The sequence below is a fragment of the Esox lucius genome, chromosome 15 (genome assembly GCF_011004845.1).
Source record: "Esox lucius isolate fEsoLuc1 chromosome 15, fEsoLuc1.pri, whole genome shotgun sequence".
NCBI lineage: Eukaryota > Metazoa > Chordata > Actinopteri > Esociformes > Esocidae > Esox > Esox lucius.
Window position 1 is genome coordinate 29,372,767 of NC_047583.1, and position 26,377 is coordinate 29,399,143.

Below are 26,377 nucleotides of genomic sequence, written 5' to 3' on the forward strand. Positions count from 1 at the left end.
TCAATGGCTAGCTCTTCTATGATCATAATACCTTTGTGATTAAGGTAATACCTTTTAAAAAGCTCAGTGTCATTAAATGTTTCTAAAACCTCGACCAGATTGAGGCGTCGACCAGATTATGAGTTTCTAAAATGTTGACCAGATTATGAGGATTGTTTGTGACATGGTTTTATTGATTTAGGAGTCCTCTTGACTACTCCTAACTTTTCCCAGATTTAGCAGTTGGTTTTAGCCTCAAAACACTTTGTGAAATACTTTTTGGCCAAAAATGTAGGAGTCTTAAAGTAAGGACTGACACGCCCCTTGTTTTTTAAGAGTTACTCCTAAATTAGCAGGTTTGAAACTACTTTTAGCCTTAAGATGTTTTGTGAATATGGCCCCTGATCTGTTCTCAAGAGTCAGATTAGCCTAATCCTGCCAGACAACGGTTGTAATCATGTTTGTAATTGACTTTTCCCCTATGAGAGACATTCATTCATTCATACGCAGTGGGTTTAGAAAGTCATAACCACCTTTCAAAATGTTCACCTTGTGTTGCCTTACAGCATTGTTTCTCACCCATGCTCCTGGACGCCCCCCTGCCTGCATTTTTTAAATCTTTCCCTTATCTGTCACACCTGATTCAAATGATCAGCTCATTATCAAGTCTCACCAAGACTGTACATCATTTGCCCATTGGCTAATGATTGAAATTAATTATACATTTTCAACATACAGTGGGGAGAACAAGTATTACAGTGGGGAGAACAAGTATTTGATACACTGCCGATTTTGCAGGTTTTCCCACTTGCAAAGCATGTAGAAGTCTGTAATTTTTATCATAGATACTCTTCAACTATCAATCAATCAATCAATCAAAATTTATTTATAAAGCGCTTTTTACAACAGCAGTTGTCACAAAGTGCTTTACAGAGACACCCGGCCTTAAACCCCAAGGAGCAAACAACAGCAGTGTTGAATTTCAGTGGCTAGGAAAAACTCCCTAAGAAGGTCGAATTTTAGGAAGAAACCTAGAGAGGACCCAGGCTCAGAGGGGTGACCAGTCCTCTTCTGGCTGTGCCGGGTGAGATATTAAGTGTCCAATTGGAATAATAAATAAATTTCTCTTGGCTAAATCCAGAGTATATTCGATTTTAGACTAGGTCAGAAGTATGACCAGGTGGACAAGGACAGGAACAGCAACGGTCCCCCCAAACCAGGTAATCCGCCGGTGTGGACCAGGACCTCATCTCCTTCTAAAATTTAAAATTGGAGGAAACTGAGAAAAGTTAGTAGTACATCCCTCATGTCCCCCAGCACAATAATATAGCAGCGTAACACCTTGGAAACTGAGACGGGGGGGTCCGGTGACACTGTGGCCCTACCCGGGGGAGGCCCCGGACAGGGCCCAACAGGCAGGAAATCAATCCAACCACATTGCCAGGCATAAACCAAAGGGACACCCACCAACCGCAAACTCCCTGAATGAGGGCCGAGTATTGCTAGCAGCGTACAGCCCAACTGCACAAGTGCGCAATAGAGAGTCAATAGAGGTGGTCTGTGGTTTGGAGACGAACTGCATTATGGGATTGTTGACGTGCTGTACTCTGCCTGCTGTTACCTACCTGGCTACCTGCCAAACTTTTTCGAATTTACTCGATATAAACTAATTGGTCAAAATTCTATTTTAGAGTTTTTCGAACGCAATATTTATCTGTTGACCTCTTACCCAACTTTTCTACACCGGGACTCTTTTTGGACATAATTAACAGAACTACTCACCCCTGAACACCGGAGGCTAAGTATCATTACAATGCCTTTTCACTGTAATTGTTGTAGCAACAACACGGAGGAGAATGTTCGTCTTAAGTTAAAGATAGCAGAGTTAGAGGCTCGGCTTCTGACGCAAATGCCAGGCAAGGATTATGCTAGTGTAGAAATAGAAAAATCTGCGTCAGTGCCACCAGGTAGAAACGATAGTTTTGTTAGCCCCCCGGCACAGCTCCTGCAGCCGGGCAATAACTTTCTCTTGGTCACTGGGAAGAAATGCCGTCGACCAGTTAAACCTGAATCGTTGCTAAAACCAACTGAGACTTTGAACAGGTTTTCCCCACTGGAGTCGGAGTCAAGGCCCGAGCCGTCTTCGGAGGGGAATGGTCGGCAGGCATGTTCTACCGGTGGACTTGAAAAACTGAAAACTTTAGTCATTGGCGATTCCATCACACGCAGTATTAGACTAAAGAATCAGCCGGCGATCGTACATTGTTTACCGGGGGGCAGAGCCACCGACGTAGCCGCAAATCTGGGGTTGGTGCTAGCGAAGTCTAAAACTGGCAAGTATAGAGAGTACAGAGATATTGTTATCCACGTTGGCACCAACGATGTTAGGATGAAACAGTCAGAGGTAACGAAGCAGAACATAGCATCAGCGTGTAAATTAGCTAGAAAGATGTGTCGGCATCGAGTAATTGTCTCTGGCCCCCTCCCAGCTAGGGGTGGTGACGAGCTCTACAGCAGACTTGCGCAGCTCAATCGCTGGCTGAAAACGGAGTTCTGCCCGTCGCAGGAGGTAGAGTTTGTAGATAACTGGCCTTCTTTTTGGGACTCTCCCAGGAATAGGGCCAGGCCTGATCTGCTGAGGAGCGACGGACTCCATCCTAGCTGGAGTGGTGCTCTTCTTTTGTCTAGGAACATTGACAGGAGTCTCACTCCTATAGCTTTAACATGAGATAGGGTGCAGGTCAGGCTGCAGGCTGTTAGCCAGCCTGCTAGCATAGTGGAGTCTGTCAATAGCATAGCCAGAGTAGTTAGTACAGCTTTACCTATTGTCACTGTGACTTGTTCCAGGCTGAGAAAAGTTAAACAAGGTAGTGCTAACAAAAACAACCTTATTAAGATAAAGCCTTCCTCCACCTCGGTCAAAAATAAAAATAATTGTATCACTTCGCATCTCAAAATGGGACTCCTAAATATTAGATCTCTTGCTCCAAAGGCAGTTGCGGTAAATGAATTAATCTCTGATCATAAACTAGATGCTATTGGTTTATGTGAAACGTGGCTAAAGCCTAATGAATTCACTGCCTTAAATGAGGCCTCTCCTCCTGGCTATACTAGTGATCATATCCCTCGTGCGTCCAGAAAAGGAGGGGGTGTCGCTAATATCTATGACAGTAAATATAAACTTACTCTCAAACATATCACAGAGTTTCATTCTTTCGAAGCTTTACTCATGAAAGTTAACCAGGCCGATAAATCATTTTACATAGCTACTATTTATAGGCCCCCCGGGCCATACACATTGTTCCTCAATGAGTTTCCAGAATTCTTGTCTAACCTTGTAGTCATGGCAGATAGTATTCTAATTTTTGCCGATTTCAATATCCATATGGAAAACCCCAATGATCCTCTTCAAAAAGCCTTTCAAGCCATAATCGACTCAATGGGTTTCATCCAACATGTCTCAGGTCCAACACATTGCCACAATCATACCTTAGATTTAGTCCTGTCACGAGAAATAGATATTGTAGATCTAATAATTCACCCCCAAAATCCTGGATTATCGGATCACTGTCTTATTACATTTACCGTTAAAACAAGAAATCCACTTGCCCCCCAAACAATGAGTTTCAAAAGCCGTACTATAAATTCTCGGATTACAAATAAATTCCTTGATATTCTTACTAGTTCGCTCATAAATGACAGAGTAAATAAATCTGTAAACGATCAAATCGAGGATCTAAACTCAATACTGCGAAATACATTAGACATAGTTGCACCACTAAAAACTAAAGAAATACGCAATAAGAAACTTGCTCCTTGGTACACCGACAATACTAGAGCACTTAAGCAAGCCTCCAGAAAATTGGAGCGAAAGTGGCGCTCCACCAAGTTGGAAGTATTTAGACTAGCCTGGATAGACAGTACAGTACAATACCGAAAATCACTCACGTCTGCTCGATCAGCTTATTTCTCCAACCTGATTGAGGCGAACAAAAACAATCCAAAATTTCTCTTTGATACAGTTTCAAAGTTCACAAAAAAGCAAAGCTTAGCAAGTGAAGTGGGTCTTCACTTTAGTTGTAATGAATACATGAACTACTTTGATGAAAAGATCGTCACCATTAGAAAACAAATAACTGAATCCTTAAATAGTTATGGTCCTAAAAATCTCAGTTGTCCAAAAAATTTCCGGAACCTCCCTGATCAGGTGTCTATGGGGACACTTGAGTTTTTTGATACTGTATCGCTCTGTGAGTGACGGAATCCAGAAAATGACATTGTATGATTTTTAAGTAATTAATTTGCATTTTATTGCATTACATAAATATTTGATACATCAGAAAAGCAGAACTTTAAATTTGGTAAAGAAACCTTTGTTTGCAATTACAGAGATATACATATGTTTCCTGGAGTTCTTGACCAGGTTTGCACACACTGCAGCAGGGATTTTGGCCCACTCCTCCATACAGACCTTCTCCAGATCCTTCAGGTTTCAGGGCTGTCGCTGGGCAATACGGACTTTCAGCTCTCTCCAAAGATTTTCTATTGGGTTCAGGTCTGGAGACTGGCTAGGCCACTCCAGTACCTTGAGATGCTTCTTACGGAGCCACTCCTTAGTTGCCCTGACTGTGTGTTTTGGGTCGTTATCATGCTGGAAGACCCAGCCACCACCCATCTTCAATGCTCTTACTGAGGGAAGGAGGTTGTTGGCCAAGATCTCGCGATACATGGCCCCATCCAACCGCCCCTCAATACGGTGCAGTCATCCTGTCCCCTTTGCAGAAAAACACCCCCAAAGAATGATGCTTCCACCTCCATGCTTCATGGTTGGGATGGTGTTCTTGGGGTTGTACTCATCCTTTTTCCTCCAAACACGGTGAGTGGAGTTTAGACCAAAAAGCTTGTGCACGTCTACAATTTTATCCCTGATGTCCTTACACAGCTCTCTGGTCTTGGCCTGTCATGCGTTGCTGGAGTAACGAACCAGGCGCAGGCAGAAGGTAGTCGGTGTTGATCTTTTTAATTAAACAAAATATTGAGTATAACCAAATACCAAAAGAATGGGCTGACTTAAGCAGCCAAATGAAAGGTATACAGCAGTTGTCTTGACACTTGTAGACGGCAACACACACACAACACGTTAAACAACAATGATCCACAAATGGGGGCGCAGAGGGGAAACATTTAAACACTTACAAATGATGTGATAGGGACCTGGTGTGCATGGTTAAAGACATGTGACACAAAACAAGTCCGGAATGTGTTCATAAGTGATGGGAAGTGAGAGTGCACTGCTGCTCACCGTACCGTGACATGGCCATTGTGGAGAGGTTGGAGTCTGTTTGATTGAGTGTGTGGATATTTGTCTTTTATACAGGTAACAAGTTCAAACAGGTGCAGTTAAGCTCTATTTTTGTTTCATCGGGCCACATGACCTTCTCCCATTCCTCTTCTGGATCATCCAGATGGTCATTGGCAAACTTCAGACGGGCCTGGACATGCGCTGGCTTAAGCAGGGGGACCTTGGGTGTGCTGCAGGATTTTAATCCATGACAGTGTAGTGTGTTACTAATAGTTTTCTTTGAGACTGTGGTCCCAGCTCTTATCAGGTCATTGACCAGGTCCTACTATGTAGTTCTGGGCTGATCCCTCACCTTCCTCATGATCAGGTGAGATCTTGCATGGAGCCCCAGACCGAGGGAGATTGACCATCATCTTGAACTTCTTCCATTTTCTAATAATTGCGCCAACAGTTGTTGCCTTCTGGTCTTGGGCATTGTGGAGAGGTTGGAATCTGTTTGATTGAGTGTGTGGACAGGTGGGCTTCTTAAAGAAAAACTAATAGGTCTGTGAGAGCCGGAATTCTTACTGGTTGGTAGGTGATCAAATTCCTATGTCATGCAATAAAATGCTATTTCTTCATCATCATCTTCCGCTTATCCGGGGCCGGGTCGCGGGGGCAGCAGTCTAAGCAGAGATGCCCAGACTTCCCTCTCCCTAGACACTTCCTCCAGCTCTTCCGGGGGGACACCGAGGCGTTCCCAGGCCAGCCGGGAGACATAGTCCCTCCAGCGTGTCCTAGGTCTTCCCCGGGGTCTCCTCCCGGTGGGACAGGCCCGGAACACCTTCACAGGAAGGCATTCCGGAGGCATCTGAAACAGATGCCCAAGCCACCTCAGCTGACCCCTCTCGATGTGGAGGAGCAGCGGCTCTACTCTGAGCTCCTCCCGGGTGACCGAGCTTCTCACCTTGTCTCTAAGGGATCGCCCAGCCACCCTGCGGAGAAAGCTCATTTCGGCCTCCTGTATCTGGGATCTTGTCCTTTTGGTCATGACCCAAAGCTCATGACCATAGGTGAGAGTTGGAACGTAGATTGACCGGTAAATCGAGAGCTTCGCCTTGCGGCTCAGCTCTTTCTTCACCACGACAGACCGATCATTGACCGCATTACTGCAGAAGCTGCATCGATCCGTCTGTCAATCTCTCGTTCCATCCTTTCCTCACTCGTGAACAAGACCCCTAGATACTTAAACTCCTCCACTTGAGGCAGGCACTCTCCACCAACCTGAAGTGGGCAAGCCACCCTTTTCCGATTGAGGACCATGGCCTCGGATTTGGAGGTACTGATTCTCATCCCCACCGCTTCACACTCGGCTGCAAACCGTCCCAGCGCATGCTGAAGGTCCTGGTTTGAAGGGGCCAACACGACAACATCATCCGCAAAGAGCAAAGACGAAATCGTGTGGTCCCCAAACCTGACACCCTCCGGCCCCTGGCTGCGCCTAAAAATTCTGGGAACAAGTCTGACTTACTGCCGGCAATGCGGACCAAGCTCCTGCTTCGGTCGTACAGGGACCTGACAGCCCTTAGCAAAGGACCCAGGACCCCATACTCCCGAAGCACCCTCCACAGGATGCTGCGATGGTCACAGTTGAATGCCTTCTCCAAATCCTCACAACACATGTGGATTGATTGGGCAAACTCCCATGAACCCTCCATCACCCTGTAGAGGGTATAGAGCTGGTCCAGGGTTCCACGGCCCGGACGAAAACCTCCTGAATCCGAGGTTCTACTATCGGCCGTATTCTCCAGTCCAGTACCCTTGCATAGACTTTCCCGGGGAGGCTGAGAAGTGTGATCCCCCTATAGTTGGAACACACCCTCCGGTCCCCCTTCTTAAAAAGAGGGACCACCACCCCGGTCTGCCATCCCAGAGGCACTGTCTTTGACCGCCACGTGATGTTGCACAGGTGTGTCAACCAAGACAGCCCCACTACATCCAGAGACTTGAGGTACTCAGGGCAGATCTCATCCACCCCCGGTGCCTCGCCACCAAGGAGTTTCTTGACTACCTCTGTGACTTCAGCTCGGGTGATGGACGAGTCCACCTCTGAGCCCTCATCCTCTGCTTCCTCAATGGAAGACGTAACGGCGGGATTGAGGAGATCTTCGAAGTACTCCTTCCACCGCCCGACGACATCCCCAGTTGAGGTCAACAGCTGCCCACCTCTACTGTAAACAGCATTGGTAGGGCACTGTTTCCCTCTCCTGAGGCGCCGGACGGTTTTCCAGAATCTTTTCGAGGCCAGCCGATAGTCCTTCTCCATGGCCTCATCGAACTCCTCCCAGGCCGAGTTTTTGCCTCCACAACCACCCGGGCTGCAGTCCGCTTGGCCTGCCGGTACCCGTCAGCTGCCTCAGGTGTCCCACAAGCCAACCAGGCCTGATAGGGCTCCTTCAGCTTGACGGCATCCCATACTTCCGGTGTCCACCACCGGGTTCGGGGATTGCCGCCTCGACAGGCACCGGAGACCTTACGGCCACAGCTCCGAGCAACCGCTTCGACAATGGCGGTGGAGAACATGGTCCACTCGAACTCAATATCTCCAGCCTCCCTCGGGAACCAGTCGAAGCTCTGCCGGAGGTGGGAGTTAAAGATCTCTCTGACAGGAGACTCGGCCAGACGTTCCCAGCAGACCCTTACAGTACGCTTGGGCCTGCCGTGTCTGTCCACCTTCCTCCCCCGCCATCGGATCCAGGTGGTGATCAGTTGACAGCTCCGCCCCTCTCTTCACCCGAGTGTCCAAGACATACGGCCGCAGGTCAGATGAAACGACAACAAAGTCGATCATCGACCTGCGGCCTAGGGTGTCCTGGTGCCACGTGCACTGATGGACACCCTTATGCTTGAACATGGTGTTCATTATGGACAAACTGTGACTATCACAGAAGTCCAATAACTGAACACCAATAGAGCATCTTTGGGATGTGGTGGACTGGGAGCTTTGTGCCCTGGATGTGCATCCCACAAATCTCCATCAACTGCAAGATGCTATCCTATCAATATGGGCCAACATTTCTAAAGAATGCTTTCAGCACCTTGTTGAATCAATGCCACGTAGAATTAAGGCAGTTCTGAAGGCGAAAGGGGGTCAAGCAAAGTATTAGTATGGTGTTACTAATAATCCTTTAGGTGAGTTCAATAATGGGCCCAGAACCGAGCATTGAGGAACACCAAAACCTTCAGAGGATATGCCATCCACACATAGGAACTGATAACTTTTAGATAAATTTGATTTAGAGAAGGGAGTGATCAATAGTGTCAAAAGCAGCACTAAGATCAAGAAGCAACAGGATGGATGCTGAACCTTTGTCTGAGGCCATTAGAAGGTCATTTTTTACCTTCACGAGTGCAGTCTCAGTACTATGATGGGGTTTGAAACTGGTCTGGAGCATTTCATAAATGTTATGTCTTTAGGAAGGCATTCAGTTGTTGGGAAACAAATTTTTCTAAGATTTTTGAGGGGAACAGGAGTTTAGAGATTGGCCTATTATTGTTTAACATGTCCGGATCCAGATTAGATTCTTTGGTACACATTCAGATGAAAGGATGCAATTTATTATGTTCAACTGAGATTTTGGGGACTATAACTATTTAAGGAGGAGTCAGTTATTTGTTTTCTAATGGTGATGATCTTTTCATCAGAGTACAAACCCGATTCCAAAAAAGTTGGGACACTGTAATAAATGCAATGATGTGGAAGTTTCAAATTTCTATATTTTATTAACATATCAGAGTATGGGGTCCTGACATATCAAATGTTTAAACTGAGAAAATGTATCACTAAGGAAAAAATAAGTTGAAAAAATGTCGTGGCATCAACACATCTCAAAAAAGTTGGGACAAGGCCATGTTTACCACTGTGTGGCATCCCCTCTTCTTTTTATAACAGACTGCAAACGTCTGGGGACTGAGGAGACAAGTTGTTCAAGTGTATGAATAGGAATGTTGTCCCATTCTTGTTTAATATAGGCTTCTAGTTGCTCAACTGTCTTAGGTCTTCTTTGTCGCATCATCCTCTTTATGATGCGCCAAATGTTTTCTATGGGTGAAAGATCTGGACTGCAGGCTGGCCATTTCAGTCCCCGAATCCTTCTTCTATGCAGCCATGACATTGTAATTGATGCAGTATGTGGTCTGGTATTGTCATGTTGGAAAATGTAAGGTCTTCCCTGAAAGAGACACCGTCTGGATAGGATAATGGACTTTGCCACAGTCCATTTTAAATGATCCTTGGCCCAGAGAAAACGCCTGCGGTTCTGGATCCTGTTTAGATACAGCTTCTTTTTCGACCTATAGAGTTTTAGCCAGGAACGGCGAATGGCACAGTGGATTGTGTTCACCGACAATGTTTTCTGGAAGTATTCCTGAGCCCATGTTATGATTTCCATTACAGTATCATTCCTGTATGTGATGCAGTGCCGTCTGAGGGCCTGAAGATCATGGGCATCCAGTATGGTTTTTCCGGCCTTGACCCTTACACACAGAGATTGTTCCAGATTCTCTGAATCTTTGGATGATATTATGCACTGTAGATGATGATAACTTCAAACTCTTTGCAATTTTTCTCTGAGAAACTCCTTTCTGATATTGCTCCACTATTTTTTCGCCGCAGCATTGGGGGAATTGGTGATCCTTTGCCCATCTTGACTTCTGACACTGCCACTCTTTTTATACCCAATCGTGTTGCCAATTGACATAATAGGTTGCAAATTGGTCCTCCAGCTGTTCATTATCTGTATTTTTAACTTTTCCAGGCTCTTATTGCTACCTGTCCCAACTTCTTTGGAATGTGTAGCTCTCATGAAATCCAAAATGAGCCAATATTTGGCATGAAATTACAAAATGTCTCACTTTCAACATTCCATATGTTATCTATATTCTATTGTGAATTAAATATAAGTTTATGGGATTTGTAAATTATTCCATTCCTTTTTTACTCACAATTTGTACAGTGTCCCAACGTTTTTGGAATCGGGTTTGTAGTTCATGTATTCATCCCACTTCACTTGTTGAGCGTTGCTTTTTTGTTAACTTTGCAACTGTATCGAAGATACAATTTGGTTTGTTTTTGTTCACCTCAATCAGGTTGGAGAAGTAAGCTGTTCGATCAAACATGACTGCTTTTCGGTACTGTAGTTTACTGTCTATCCTGGCTAGTCTAAATACTTCCAACTTGGTGGAGCACCAATTTCGCTCAAATTTTTTGGAGGCTTGGTTGAGTGCTCTAGTATTGTCTGTGTACCAGGGAGCAAGTTTCTTGTTGCATATTTCTTTTGTTTTTAGGGGTGCAACCGTAAGTCTTTAGCAGAGTTGAATTTAGATCCTCTATTTCAGTGGTTCTCAACCGGTGGGGCACGAGTAGGCTACAGGATGGGATAAAAAAATTACATCCGAAAAAAGTCCTGGTGACTTTTGTGTCAAAAGCGACTAGCGACAAATCTAGTGACATGTATATAGCATATTTGTCATAATTTAAACAAGTCTCCCGAAGAGAAACGGTATCTCTCTCTCCCAAAACAATCAAAAATGGAGAGATTTCTAGTGAGGACCAACAAGGCAACCGACACACCACCAGCTGCAAAAATGATTCGAAGGTACGATGAAGCATATCTGCAGTTTGGGTTTACAGTCACGGCTGATCTGAGACCTCAGTGTGTCGTGTGTGCCGAGGTGCTGGCAAACGACAGCATGAAGCCCTGCAAACTAAAAAGGCACCTCGAAACAAAGCATGCTGGCATTAAGGATAAACGGGCTGAATATTTTAAAGAAAGCTTGATGGCCCCCATCAGCAACAGGCAACAATTTCAGTTCACAGCACTGTGTCTAAACAGTGTTTGGAGGCATCGTATGTAGTGGCCAAAAGAATAGCTAAACTGGGTAAACCGCATACAATTGCAGAGACTCTCATTTTGCCGGCCGTGCAAGACGTGCAGAATAATGATAGGAGATAGTGTAGCAGCCAGGCTCGGTGCAATACCACTGTCCAATGACACAGTCGCTAGGAGAATTTCAGACATGTCTAATGATATCAGAGAGCAACTGATAGAGTTCATAAAAAAGATTCCTTACTACGCGCTGCAGCTGGACGAATTCACTGATATTGCTGGGCAGGCACAGCTGCAGGTATCTGCGGGACAAGGCTTTCCAGGTGGCGGGTGTTACAGCGGTTGCATGAGCTGCGAGAGGAGGTGAAGTGTTTTTTGACAGAAATCATATCAGATCTGGCGAAGCATCTGGATGACACTATGTGGCTTGCGTCTCTGTCCTATTTGGTCGATATATTTGACCGCTTGAATGGCCACAACCTGTCTTTGCAAGGCCGCAAAACTCATATTTTGCTCCTTGAAGACAGAGTGGGAAAACTTGACCTCTGGCATGGCCGCATCAGTCGAGGGAACTGCGACATGTTCCCCAGCCTTGCAGACTTAATCAATTTGCGACATACATTAAAGAGGATTATCACTCTTTTGCGTGGATTCGAGATCAATTTGTGTGCACAGCAAACGAGCTGTCAATTGATATGCAGGAACAGCTTATTGAGCTGAAGAGTGACAGTAGGCTGAAGGAACTCTTTACCTCCTGCCCTCTTTCGTCATTCTGGGCAGCATTGATGCAGGAATACCCTCAACTCTGTGACGTCGCCTTGAAGATTCTCCTCCCTTTCGCGTCGAGATATTTGTGTGAGGCAGGATTCTCAAAAATGACTGCACTCAAAACGAAATACCGCAATCAGGCACAAATCGAGGATGATTTGAGGCTGTGTTTATCAGACATTGCGCCAACAATTGAGGATCTTTGCCAGGCAAAGCAGGCTCAGGTCTCACATTAACATCGCATACCTGCAAGCTTCTGTAAAAAATGCAGATGATATGCCTACTATTAGGCCTAGTAATAATAACAATAATAGAGCATACATTCATATCAGAGGTCTGGTGCCAATTCCCAATTATAGCAATAGCCTAGTAATGATAATAGGCCTACTGATGATGATTATAATAATAATAATAATAATTAAAGCTGCAAGCAGCATTTATCGGGGTTCAAGCTGTTAAGGCCTTTAAGCACCCAAACATCAAAATACATTACGTTTTATTTAGCAAGCATTTAACCACTGAAATAATAAATGGAAAAGTCCATTCACAGCCAATACAGGCATTGTAGCATTGGAAATGTACATTTTTCAAAGCTTTTTGACAGTTATAGTTGCACCTATTGTCTGATCTCCACAAAACTCTGCATGCTTCTTCACTATGTTATGACACATATGCTCATCTATTTTTGTGAAGTTTGGGGTTTTTCTATGGGATTTATTGGCTTTTGAGTGTATTTTGTCCTGCCACTTGAATAAATTATCCTGTTACAGCCAGGCAAATGGAAAAAATCGACTTTTTTTTGATAATTATTGATCTAGAGAGTCCAGAGAATCATCGTAGACCGAATTGGTTCCGAAAGGCCGAAAGTCCAGGTACTAGTTTGCGAAAGTAGGTTTTTAACATATTCGCGAATATTAAATGAACAGTTTGATTGACAGTAGTGGTTCTTGAGGCAAAGTTTTTCAGCATGAGGAGATCTATCAAGTGATATGCATTTTTTGACGAAATTTGTAACAACACGTGATTAGAGAGCCTTAAAACTCGTTAGCGCCAACTAGTGGCCGATTTCTTTCAAAATTCTTACAGACCTCTAGGACCTTGTGCCAAACATGCCCACCAAGTTTCGTTCTGATCAGAGTATGTCAACCTGGTTTAATAGGTGCTCAAATCTCATTGGCCAATGGCGGCCATGTTTTTTGAGATACGCCAAGGCATACATGGCCCCTTGGGCAAAGACACTGCATACCAAATTTCAAGTAATTTGGACAAACGGTCAGGTGTCTATACGTTTTTCGTATAATTTTTCGTATTATAGCGCCACCATGTGGCCAATCGACGCAGTTTTTTTACTGTGACCTCAGACTGACTTCTAACACATGTATACCAAGGTTGGTGAAGTTTACTTAACTACTTCTTGAGTTATAGCCTTTTTAGTAAAATAGGCTCCTCCCACAACTTTAATTTTGCGCCCCCTAGCGACCATGAATCGAAATTTAAACTTTGTTTTGATAATTATTGATTTTCAGACTCCATAGAACATTTCTACACTGGTTTGGTTCCGATCGGGCGAAAATCCAGGGACTAGTTCGCAAAAGTAGGTTTTTGACAAAATTCAAAATGGCGGAAAATCTATCATGGCGGAAATGAAATCGGAGATATACGTTTTGTTCGTCTTGAGCCAAGGATTACAGGGATATAAGACACTTGAGTCTACGACATACGGTCTAGGAGTTATGACCACTTTCGCGCTTTAGGTCGCTATAGCGCCACCTATGGGCCAATCGAGCTCATATTTTGATAACCTCTCCTCGATTTTTGTACTACCATATGCCAAAGTTTCAAAGCTCCAGCTCTTACGGTTTGGGCTGCACGATGCGTTTTACGGCAGAAGAATAATAATAAAAATCTGTACAATAACAATAGGGTTTCAGCACTTCGTGCTTGAACCCCTAAAAAAATCTGTACAATAACAATAGGGTTTCAGCACTTCGTGCTTGAACCCCTAAAAATCTGTACAATAACAATAGGGTTTCAGCACTTCGTGCTTGAACCCCTAATAATAATACCAACAATAAAGCATGTAACCTCATAATTATAGCAATAGCCTAGTCATGATAATAGGCCTACTACTACTCATAATAATAATAATATTAATAATAATGCCTGCAAGCTCACATTAAAAGTCTGGTGCTAAGTGCCAATTATAACAATAGCCTAGTAATGATAATAGGCCTACCTACCGCTACTGATGATAATAATAATAATAATAATAATAATAATAATGTGTGGGCCTAAAAATAATTTATCTATCTATCTATCTATGCAAGGTGGTGTAGAGGGGGTGGCGCCGGGAAGGGGGGCCCCAATTGCAATGAACCAGCTTTGGGGGGGCCCAGCTTGCAAAAGGTTGAGAACCCCTGCTCTATATTATCGTTTGCAGATTTCTTTACTCTGTCGTTGCTTGTAAGAATATCAAGAAATCTATTTGTAGTCCATGAATTTATAGTACAGCTTTTGAAACTCATTGTTTGCAGAGTAAGTGGATTTCTTGTTTCAACGTTAAATGCAATGAGATCTGATATTCCAGGATTTTGGGGGGAAATTATTAGATCTACAATATCTACTTCACGTGACAGGACTACATCTAAGGTATGACTGGGGTAGTGTGTTGGACCTGAGACATGTTGGATAAAACCCATTGAGTAAATTATGGCTTCATAGGCTTTTTGAAGAGGGTTATTGGACTTTTCCAGAAGAATATTGAAATCGCCAAAAATTTGAATTCTCTCTGCCATGACTACAAGGTTAGACAAGAATTCTGGAAACTCATTGAGGAACATTGTGTATGGCAAAACGGTTTATCAGCCTGGTTAACTTTCATGAGTAAAACTTCAAAAGAATGAAAACCAGTGATGTGTTTGAGAGTAAATGTATATTTACTGTCATAAGTATTAGCAACACCCCCCTCCTTTTTGAGATGCACAGGGGATATGATCTCTAGTATAGCCAGGAGGAGAGGCCTCATTTAGGGCAGTAAAGTAATCAGTCTTTAGCCATGTTTCACACATGCCAATAAAATCTAGTTTATGATCAGATATTAATGAATTTACTGCAACTGCCTTTGGAGCAAGGGATCTATCATTTAGGAATCCCATTTTGAGATGCGAGGTGATACAGACTGTATCTTCATTTTTTAGGCTTTATCTTAATAAGGTTGCTATTGTTAGCACTACCTTGTTTAACTTTTCTCAGCCTGGAACGAGTCACAGTGGCAATAGGTAAAACTGTACTAACTACTCTGGCTCTGCTATCGACAGACTCAACTATGCTAGCAGGGTGGCTAACAGCCTGCGACCTAATCTGCACCCTATCAATGTTCCTAGATAAAAGAAGAGCACCACTCCAGCTATGGTGGAGTCTGTCGCTCTTCAGCAGATCAGGCCTGGCCCTATTTCTGGGAGAGTCCCAAAAAGAGAGCCAGTTATCTACAAACTCTACCTCCTTTGAAGGGACAGAATTCCGTTTTCAGCCAGCGATTGAGTTGCGCTTGCCTGCCGATCATTCCCCTCCGAAGACGGCTCGGGCCTCTCCGACTCCAATGGGGAAAACCTGTTGAAAATCTCAGTCGGCTCTAGCAGCAACACAGGTTTAACTGGTCGACGGGCATTTCTTCCCAGTGACCAAAAGAAAGTTCTCGCCCGGCTGTAGGAGCTGTGCTGGGGGCCTAATAACACTTGTTTCTTCCTGGTGGCACAGACAAATTTTTTCAGTAACATAATCCTTGCCTGACATTTGCGTCTGAAGCAGACCCTCTAACGCTCCTATATTTACCTGAATAAGATAGTTTTCCTCCATGTTGTAGCAACAACAATTACAGTGATAAGGCATAGTTATGGTACATAGCTTCAGGTGTTCAGGGGTAAGTGGTTCCGTTAATTATGTCCAAATAGAGTCCTGGTGTAGAAAAAGTTGGGTAAAAGGTCAACAGATAAAAATATTGCGTTGGTAAACTCTTAAAGAAGAATTTAACCAATTAGTTTATATAGAGTAAATTCAAAAAGGTTTGGCAGGTAGCCAGGTAGGTTACAGCAAGCCGTATACAGCATGTCAACAATCCCACAATGCACTAGTACTTGCTGCCATTTTTGCTATGTTGGTCACTAGCAATTTGTCAACATCGATATTCATGGCGTATTTCACCTCTTCAATGAGCTTTGAAAAAAGCATTGCACTCAAGTCAAGTTTGTGTGAGATACAGATCAGGACTCTCCAATCTGACAAGGATGCTATGAATTCATTAATTACAGTAAATCAATTCTAGGTATGGCTTGGTGTTTGGTTGCATAGTTGGGTATCCATGTCTTATATAAAAGTATGTGTGGTAAATTTGTTTTCTGCCATCATTTATTGTCTTAAAACAGAAAAAGGTAGGGGAAGATGTGTTGTAAGAGCGCTTGTAGATGTGTTGACTAACACGTTCACTTGCCAGACTCCAACATTCAGCCTATGTTGAAACTATGCCACCATAGTTTCCACCTTGGAAAATTAAATACAATTTCTCTAAGATAGTAATTCCAAATTCCCTTGGTTTTCAGTTGGCTTTCCAGAGCCAGAAGAAATCATTGACTCTAGCCATTGGCTCAGTCGGCAAACTCTAAACAACCACACTCCCACTGAACACTCCCCGTCAGGGTCCAAAGTTAACACCCACCAAGCACCAAATGCGGGTTAAGTTTTTCCGTTTGGAAAGTAAATCTCAGAAGGATATCCACCATACTGGTGGGTAAATGTTTTATACCAAAATAGTCATGTAAGAAAATATCTGGCATGGCTCGGAGGAAGTTACTCAAGTTACTCTACTCGCCAGCCATAGACATTCTCCTATGCTCCTAGTTTTGCGGCACTGATTACTGTACGGGACATCCGCTGCTTGACATTGCTCACTTGCCACCAGTCTGCTGCTAGCTACTAGAGATGGATCGTTCTTGAATGAAAGTCTCTTTTTGAATGGCTCTTTTTGGTGAATGTTGGGAACCAAATTGCATTGGTGAATGGAGCAGTTAATTTGTTTCCTTAATTTCCAGATGTTTTTCTGCTATAGAAACCCTTGGGTGGGCCACCTAAATGGCCTGTCCTTGAAGAAAATGACAAATATACATTGAATTCCACCCATTACATCCGTGAGAAAATCTGTGTGCATTTTTGAAGGATTACAGCTCTAAGGAGCGAATAGCAAATCCTGTCTTCCTTCGGATCTTGAAGGAAGAAATATCTGGAAGCTACTAGCTAGGGCCGTAGTAAGATTTTTGTTTCTGTACTGACATATGGAGGAATTTTAGAGACTTTATTGTATCAATAAATACAAATCATGATATAAATTAAAAGGGAAATATATAATTTAAATTATAAATAAAAGATTGAGTAAAAAAACATGCATTTCTACATTTAATGATTTATTTCATTGTGAAATCTATTATTATTGAATCCATCATTAAATCTGTCACTTTCAACATCAAAGTTGGAAGGGCGTGTTCTACCAAATACAGTTTTTTGATGGATTGATGATGGATTCAATGATGAATGACAGATTTCACAATGAATGCAACCATGAAATAAATAAATTGTGAAATATGAAATTGTGAAATAAATCGAATGTAGAAACACACCATTAAATATGTTACATGTTTTTTATTCATTATTTTATTCATAATTTAATGTTATATTTCTCTTTTATTGAATTATTTCATGGTGTGTATATTTATTTAGTAAAGTCCCTAAAATTATTTCATACTGACAGCTTAAAAGCTTGATGTAACATTTGTAAAAACCACCACTGCAACACTATTTGCTTTACACTTTACTCAAACTACTGTGTTTGTCAATTTGAGTGTTCAGAGGGCAGCGGAACGAAGACAATACACAGTCTGCCACGTAGAAAACCGCGGATCGAAACCAACAACATTCATCCCTTCTAATTGCAGGCCAGCTGAACTAGGCTTGCATGATTCCTTTTCTGGTTTTTTCACCTGAAAGATTTTCATCCAGTACACTGACAGCATGACTCGGCGTGCAGCTGAACACTCTGGTCGTTATGTTGGTCCAAAATTAAACAAACAAAAAAACAATAATAACAGTATAAATAGAAATAAATATTTTGACATTGTTGGGTATAAAAGAAACTAGGATCCACTTGTTTTTCAACATTACTCATCTCCGTGATGAAGGACAATGTGGTCCTGTATGCAAGGTTGCCAGATTTTATTGACAGTAAACTGACAAATCTCCCCCAGGCCCCACAAAAAAACGCTCAAATGCAATTTTTCTCTATACTACACTTTTTTTCCTAGATTTTTCTCTATACTATCTGTAAATTAACCCGCCCAAGCCCATTAAAATAGCCCGATTCTGGGGGACCTCCTTATCTGGCAACACTGGAAATATGAAACAGGTTTTACATTCACTGCATTATTTTGCTGGTGTTTTTTGTATGATCGCAGTATCATGTTTTACCTTGCCGACACACTGAGGCCGTGCGAGATTTTGGGAAGGCGGTTGCCTTTGAGTTTGAATGCAGGAAATAGACTGATCTTGATTCACATCCAGATTCTTTACATGGTCCTGACAACATTAGATACTAAGGGATACATTTATAGTATTGTGTCTGCATTTGCTAGATATTTACTATCTATTTTATACTCTCCCAATATACAGTGGGGAGAACAAGTATTTGATACACTGCCGATTTTGCAGGTTTTCCAACTTACAAAGCATTTAGAGGTCTGTTATTTTTATCATAGGTACACTTCAACTGTGAGAGACGAAATCTAAAAAAAAAATCCAGAAAATCCCATTGTATGATTTTTAAATAATGAATTAGCATTTTAATGCATGACAGGTATTTGATCACCTACCAACCAGTACGAATTCCGGCTCTCACAGACCTGTTAGTTTTTCTTTAAGAAGCCCTCCTGTTCTCCACTCATGACCTGTATTAACTGCACCTGTTTAAACTTGTTACCTGTATAAAAGACACCTGTCCACACACTCAATCAAACAGACTCCAACCTCTCCACAATGGCCAAGACCAGAATGCAACATCTGTTGGCGCAATTATTCGAAAATGGATGAAGTTCAAGATGATGGTCAATCTCCCTCGGTCTGGGGCTCCATGCAAGATCTCACCACGTGGGGCATCTATGATCATGAGGAAGGTGAGGGATCAGCCCAGAACTACACGGCAGGACCTGGTCAATGACCTGAAGAGAGCTGGGAATTACTTACAAATCATACAATGTGATCTTCTGGATTTTTTTTTCAGATTCCGTCACTCACAGTTGAAGAGTACCTTTAATAAAAATTACAGACTTCTACATGCTTTCTAAGCGGGAAAACCTGCAAAATCGGCAGTGTATCAAATACTTGTTCTCCCCACTGCCCAAAACATGGAACACTTTATTATAAGTGAGTGTGTTTCTTACATTTGTCACATCAAGAAATATTCCAACATTTTACTTTGGCAAATCCAACAGCATTTTGTAAATTTGCCCAGGTAATTTTTTCTACAAAAACAAATTCCAATATTAATCAAACCATTAGATGTATTTTTTATCAGTGGTGTGTTGTTGAGTGCTGATTGGCTATGTGTTGTTTTTGACACTTCACCAGCTTAAAAAGAGACGGCTTTATATTCTTCCACAGATTGCATCTCTCTCTCTCAGCACCCTCACAGTGAAGCATTGATAAATGGAAAGGGCATCAACTCATGTCATAACAGAGCTAATTACTGACCTCGTGGCCTGAAATTGTACATGCAGGCAAAATTTTGTCATAATTTTCAGCTGACCGGGACAACAGGCTATGGCTGCATTCTTTCAAGAAAGCAAATAAAACCTTGTGTCCTTCTAATTCACTTACAAGGTATTGTAACATAGTGTACACAATAATACTCACCCACAATAATGTCTCACACAAGCACTATACAAAGGACCTACTATATAAACACACACAGAGCTTGTCACATACTACTGATACACACTAAGAGTGCCGCACTCAAAAAGACAGACCACACAGAGTAGCCACTTCATTTACTGCTTATCATTTTTTTATTTTTTGCCTTATCTCTCCCTGCTTGGCTGAAAAAAACAACAACCCTGCACCAATTCTTTTCAGCTGTGGAATAAAACCATTAGTTTTGTTACAAATACATAATATTATGTATTTGTAGTATTATCTATATTATGTGATCTTGGTGTTGTTTACACACAAGGGGACTGTATTTCTATACACATGTAGAACTATCTGGGTTACAGATGTGGGAGGGATGTCATTGTCTGCATGCATTCAATCCCATAAGTCCACTCTGAGGGGAAGTGAGGAGACAGCGGCCTGCGCAGGAGAATAATCAGGTGTCCTTCCCTATAAGAACATGTTCCCTAGCAACCAATCATGTGTCATTTCACACAGGTCAGAGAGAGTTTGAGAGGCAGGGTTATGGTACCTTTACACTTTAGGGCACCAGTCATGAAGGATGGAGAGTGGGGTGTGTATTTGGAGGATGGTTTGTTATTTGTGTATTTACAGAAAGGTAGAATCCCCTACAGGCGCCCACTGTGTCAAGGCAGTTCTAAAAAGCAGTTAAGGAGTGCCATTTTATGTCCATGAGACAGGTACTACAAGGCAGGGCTAGTCTATGGATGCAGACAAGTGTCTAGTCAGGGGCTGGAATGGCTCCCAAACAGAGATAGGGCATACCCTACAGATATGGCCAGGAGTGCCCTTTAGGCAGGGTCAACAGGAAATCAGTCTGGTGGCAGTGTCCCCAACTGAGGCAGGCAGGTCTCCCTTTGTCGGAACCAGGGCAAGAACCAAAGAAGGGACAAGCAACAGTGCGGGCCCCAGTGTGACTTAGGGCTGAAACAGGACTCAAGCCAGGACTAGAACGGGTGATGGATCAAGCGGTGTACACTGAGCAGGGGCATCACACACCTCAAACCCAGAGCTCTGGCTGAGACGTGAGAAGCTTTGTTGTCAGCAGCTGGTGACAGTGGTATTGTTGGGTCCTCTGATGTGCCAGTCAGGTCTGTACTGTCCATTGGAGGTGGCAGCAAAAGAAGGTTTACTCACAAAGGGATCTGTGGCTTGTCATAATCAGTTTTGGCCTCTGTACCAACTTTGTTTCTTGCTACAGCAAGGGGTTTAAAGCCATCCCTTTAAGTGGCAACAGTGCTGGCGAGCACCAAGCCCGACTACCTTTTTTTTCTGTAATTCAAATGAAAATGTGACGCCTTCATATATTCTAGATTTATTACACGTAAAGTGAAATCTTTCAACCCTTTTTTGTTTAAATCTTGATGATTATGGCTTATAGCTCATGGAAATCAAAAATCCAGTATTTCAAAATATTATAATAAAACATTTACAATACAGAAATGTTGACCTAAGAAGAGCTCTAATCAGCTAATTAACTCCCTTTGCCTTCAATCTCTCTGTCTGGTTCAGTACACATAACCATAATCATGGGGAAGACCGATGACTTGACAATTGTCCAGAAGACACTCTTTGACACCCTCCACAAGAAGGGTACAGTAAGCAACAGAAGGTCATTGCTGAAAGGGCTGAGTGTTTGCAGCGTGTTGTATCAAAGCATATTCATGGGAGTTGACTGGAAGGGAGAAGTGTGGTAGGCAAAGGTGCACAAGCAACTGGGATGACCGCTGCCTTGAAAGAATTGTCAAGAAAAGCTGATTCAAGAATTTGGAGGAGCTTCACAAGAAGTGGACTAAGGCTGGAGTCAGTACATCAAGAGCCACCACGCACAGACGTGTCCAGGAAAGGACTACAAGTGCCACATTCCTAGTGTCAAGCCACTCCTGAACCAGAGACAACGTCAGAAGCGTCTTCCCTGGACAAAGGAGAAAAATAATTGGATTGTTGTTTAGTGGTCAAAAGTCCTCTCTTCAGAAGTACATTTTGCAATTCATTTGGAAATCAAGGTCCCAGATTCTGGAGGAAAAGTGGAGAGGCACATAATCCAAGTTGCTTGAAGTTCAGTGTGAAGTTTCCACAGTCAGTGATGAGTCCATGTCATCTTCTGGCTTTGGTCCACTGTGTTTTATCAAGTCCAGAGTCAATGCAACCGCCTAACAGGAGATTTTAGAACACTTCATGCTTCCATCTGCTGGCAAGCTTTATGAAGATGCTGATTTCCTTTTCCAGAAGGACTTGGCACCTGCCCACAGGGCCAAAATGACTGGTAACTGGTTTGCTGCCCATGGTATTAATGTGCTTGTTTGGCCAGCCAACTCGCCTGACCTGATCCCCATAGAAAATGTGTAGGGTATTGTCAAGAGGAAAATGAGACACCAGATCCAACAACACAGATGAGCTGAAGGCCGCTATCAAAGTTTCCATAACACCTCCATAACACCTCAGTAGTGCCACAGGCTGATTGCCTCCATGCCACGCCGCATTGGTGCAGTAATCCGTACAAAAGGGGCCCCGGCAAAGTATTGAGTGCATAAATTAACATACTTAGGAAACCTTTGCTGGTGTTTTTAGATCATTAGTTGATTAGAGCTCTTCTCAGGTTGACATTTCTGTATTTATACATTTGTTATATTTTGAGATACTGTATTTTTGATTTCCATGAGCTGTAAGCCGTAATCATCAAGATTGTGGCAAAAAAGGCTTGACATGTTTGTGCAATTTATGTTTGTGTAATTGGGTGTATTGAATGTATAATGTCCACAAGAAACCTGTATTTCCTTCTCTGTAGGTCGTTATGTTGGTGCTAGCAAAGTCACAGATCAATACAAGAGAACTTGCCGTTAACACACAGCAGACAGGGAATAGATGTGGGAAAGATGTTCTTTCTGCAGTCCATCCCACAAGTGTACTCAAAGAAGAAGTTGACAGTGGCCTGTTCAGAATAATCAGTTGTCCTGCCCCTTATCAACTTGTCCCATAGAATCCAAGCTAACATAAGTTAAAAAGTCAAGTTTATGGAACACCATTCAAGGCACTTTTTATGGGGGGAGATTGCATGAAATATGCTGCTTATAAGTAGTTCTGAGATGCTAAGAGTCACTTACATGGAACTCAATCACAAGAAATGTAATCATGTAAAAATAAATTGGTAGGTTTGACTGTCAAAGTAGATGTTTTATATTTTAAAGTAGTTGTTTTTAAATGTCATGTAGCCTGCCTTATATATTGTCATGTGGTTTTACATTCACTAAGCTCTTAATATTATAATTATGATATTGAACTGTGTTTTTGTCTCTACAGGTAATCCAGGGGTGGTTGGTTTCTACAAGACCTTCATGCAGACGCTTTATCAGGCATTTGACCGACGCTGTCCTGTGTGGGCAGTAAGCCATGCTGGTCACTGTGAGCCTCCTGATACTATGGACATGATTGACGGTATGTAACACATTGATATCTCATATTGAAAATTCTTTGCACAAATTGGCTCAGCAGTCTAATGTTGCCTTGATTTGTCGCACTCTTTGTAGCACCTGCAAATTCAGTTGTGGTTGATTACAGGGAGGTGAAATCTCATTGAAGCGCATAGGTTTCAGCTGACCTTCATGAAAAGCAGGCATTGTAAAGAGGCAGAACATCCTGGCAGGATGTGCATTAGGGATGCAACAGTACAGTGGTCCCATGGTTCGGTACATATCGCAGTTTGTGGGTAACGGTAAGGTTTCATAGCCAAGAGCCTTCACCTTCTCCAGCAAGCAGAATTCATAAAACAATGAGAAGGCTTTCATTATGCCTGATATGTGGGGAAGATATTATCAAGCCCACATGGGAAATAAATTAAATCCCACCCAGTTGGAACACACACTTTTCTTTGGGTTCAAGAAATCGATCCAGTTTGGATTCATTCATCTTCAGGAGTAGATACAACAAATATATTCATTTTTAGCATTTGTAACTCTGGTCAGAATGTGTAATACAGTGCAAATGTACTTGTGCCACATTGGTTCAAATCCGCCACCCTATGCTTTTCTGCAGAATTCCACACCCCTGCAAATACGTTCTTGTAGTTACTTGCCAGGTTGGCACTCATTCACATGTGGTCATGGACTTTTAAGCCAGAATTAGAAATGCTCTCTCCCTGGATTGCACTTTTCCAAATCCAAAGTCTAAATAATAGTCCAGAAACACAGTAGTCCGACTTCCCGTTATGAAATGCATTCATATGATAAAGTACATCTCCCGGGATGTTTTTTTGCTGGAGCGCGTAAGTAGTCAACCTAGAAGATCGAATGTTTCTTACTGAGTGAGTGCCTGAGAGACTGACTACCCATTGTTAAATAACGTTGTGGTTAGAGACACGGACCGCCATGTAGGTGACTGACGTTCAATCCTCGCCAGGGACAACACTAATTAGACATTAGGATTTGTTGAGGATAAACAAAAACTTTGCTGGCTACAAGCTTCAGTAGCTACATCATAGTAAGCATAAAATAAAACTGTTTACGGATATATTGCGATGGACGAACTGCACCATCAAGTAACATATTGTTCCCGATTTACGTAGTATAGTTCACCTAGCATTTTCAGCTGTCATTGTTTTCAATACGGGAAGAAACCAGCCATGGAGATTGGAGTCATTCTTTTCATTATAGGTACTGTATTGCCAGACTAAAACTTCACTGGCTACCGGCTTCAGTAGCTACATTATAGTTAGCCGAAAGTAAAACTGTTTATGGTTATATTGCCACACCCTGTAATGATTCCACCCACCACCAGGTGTTCCCAGTTTCCCCTCTGTGTATTTAACGCCTGTTCTCTGTTCTGGCAGTTGCCAGATTGTCTTATCCTGTACAGTAATTTCCAGTGTTCCTTGTTACCAGTCGTTTTCCCGTTACCCATATCATATTTCTGTCTTCCCAGTTTTCGATCTCTGCCTGTTTTGTCCCCGACTACGAGACAAGCGATTTTTTTTTAAATCATTGCAGGAGGGTCCATCCTTTTATATAGATTAGGAAGTTGGTCTGGTTTTTGTCTTAAGCATATGTGTGTGGTAAGACCTATTTGTAATCCTTCAGAAGAAAGTATATTGATGCACATGTGTCTGGGAGGGGTTACAAAGCCATTTTCAAGCAATTCAAACAAGATTAGGTGAAGAAAATTCCAGTGGCACTCTACATACAACAAGGCATCCCACCACAGTAAGCTGTCTGAAAGGTGCTTGGAAGAAGTCTCTAAGAACCCAAGGGATCTACAGACCTCTCTTGCCACAATCAGTGCCTTAATACATGAGTCAACTCAACTATCAGGAACATATTGCCCACACTTGGCCTACATGGGAGGTCTGGAAGAAAGACGCCTCTGCTCTCAAAAAAGAATATCAAGACACAACTGACATTGGCCAGACAACACATGTGAACACAAACTTCTGGAGCAATGTGCTCTGGACTGATGAGACAAAGTTGCAGTTATTTGGCCCAATGCCTGATGCCATATTTGCCAAAACAAAACACTGCATTTGAATAGAAAAACCTGAAACTAACTGTAAGGCATGGAGTTAGTGGCATTATGTTTTGGGGCTGCTTTGCAGCTGTATGACCTGACCAACTTACCATTATTCAGTCAACAATGAGTTCAAAATTGTGCCAGAGATTTCCTGGGGATAATGTGAGAACAAAGCTGAACTGAACATGCGTCTTGCAACAGGTCAGTGTTTCAAAACACACAGGCAAAGCTACACCACAATAAAGAAATTAAGTGTAATGGAATGGCAGAGTCAAAGCCCAGAGAGCAATTAAATGCTTAAGCGGGGCATGGATGCAAGAATGCCTTCGAACACGACACAGTTAAAGCAGTTTTTTAAAGCGAAAATTCCTCACAGATTATGTAAGAAACTGATAGATTTGTATATATTATAGCCAAACGGGAGAGAATCAGCTTTTGAAGCTACAGTAATTACTTATTACTGTACTTATTACTGTACAGTAATTACTTAGTACTTCCGCGCTAAGAAATTGCATTTCTGTAGATTTTTTATGATGAACAAATGCTTGCAAAGTAAAATATTTCAGTGTCTTTAGGTTAGCTCGAACTGTCACTGTTGTTAAACAGACTGGTCATTCATTTGACATGCACTGTTATTAAACTGACTGGTTGTTTATTTGATATGCACTGTTATTAAACTGACTGGCCATTCATGGGATATGCACTGTTATTAAACAGACTGGTTGTTCATTCGAATTAATTTGAGCTGCCAGAGGCATAAATCAGGCACTTTTTCCTTCAAAAAAGGCATAGAGTTGTTTTACCTGTTATTTTTACTTTCATACTGTATGTCCGTAAACAGTATGCTATTGAATGATGCAAATATCAAAAAAAGTATGTCTACGATCACATTACTGTCACTGCAAAGTTCAATTTTCTAAATATAATTTTTCCTCAATTTGTTCCAAGGGGGCCCAATAATGATATATCTTTTTAA

At 42.4% G+C, this 26,377-nt stretch overlaps 1 protein-coding gene across 5 annotated transcripts in view; it reads left to right on the plus strand.

Annotated features, from left to right (window-relative positions):
• The window catches only part of ldah (lipid droplet associated hydrolase), a 92,917-nt gene that overhangs the window by 17,281 nt on the left and 49,259 nt on the right, over window positions 1-26,377 (plus strand). For all 5 annotated transcript variants that reach the window (XR_002197864.3, XM_013132209.3, XM_034297594.1 and 2 more), the window contains exon 3: window positions 23,203-23,337. Coding sequence is in view for 4 of the 5 variants with exons in the window: in XM_013132209.3 (XP_012987663.1) it covers window positions 23,203-23,337 (135 nt within the window). In the remaining variant the exon portion in view is untranslated. The remainder of the gene's footprint in view (window positions 1-23,202; window positions 23,338-26,377) is intronic.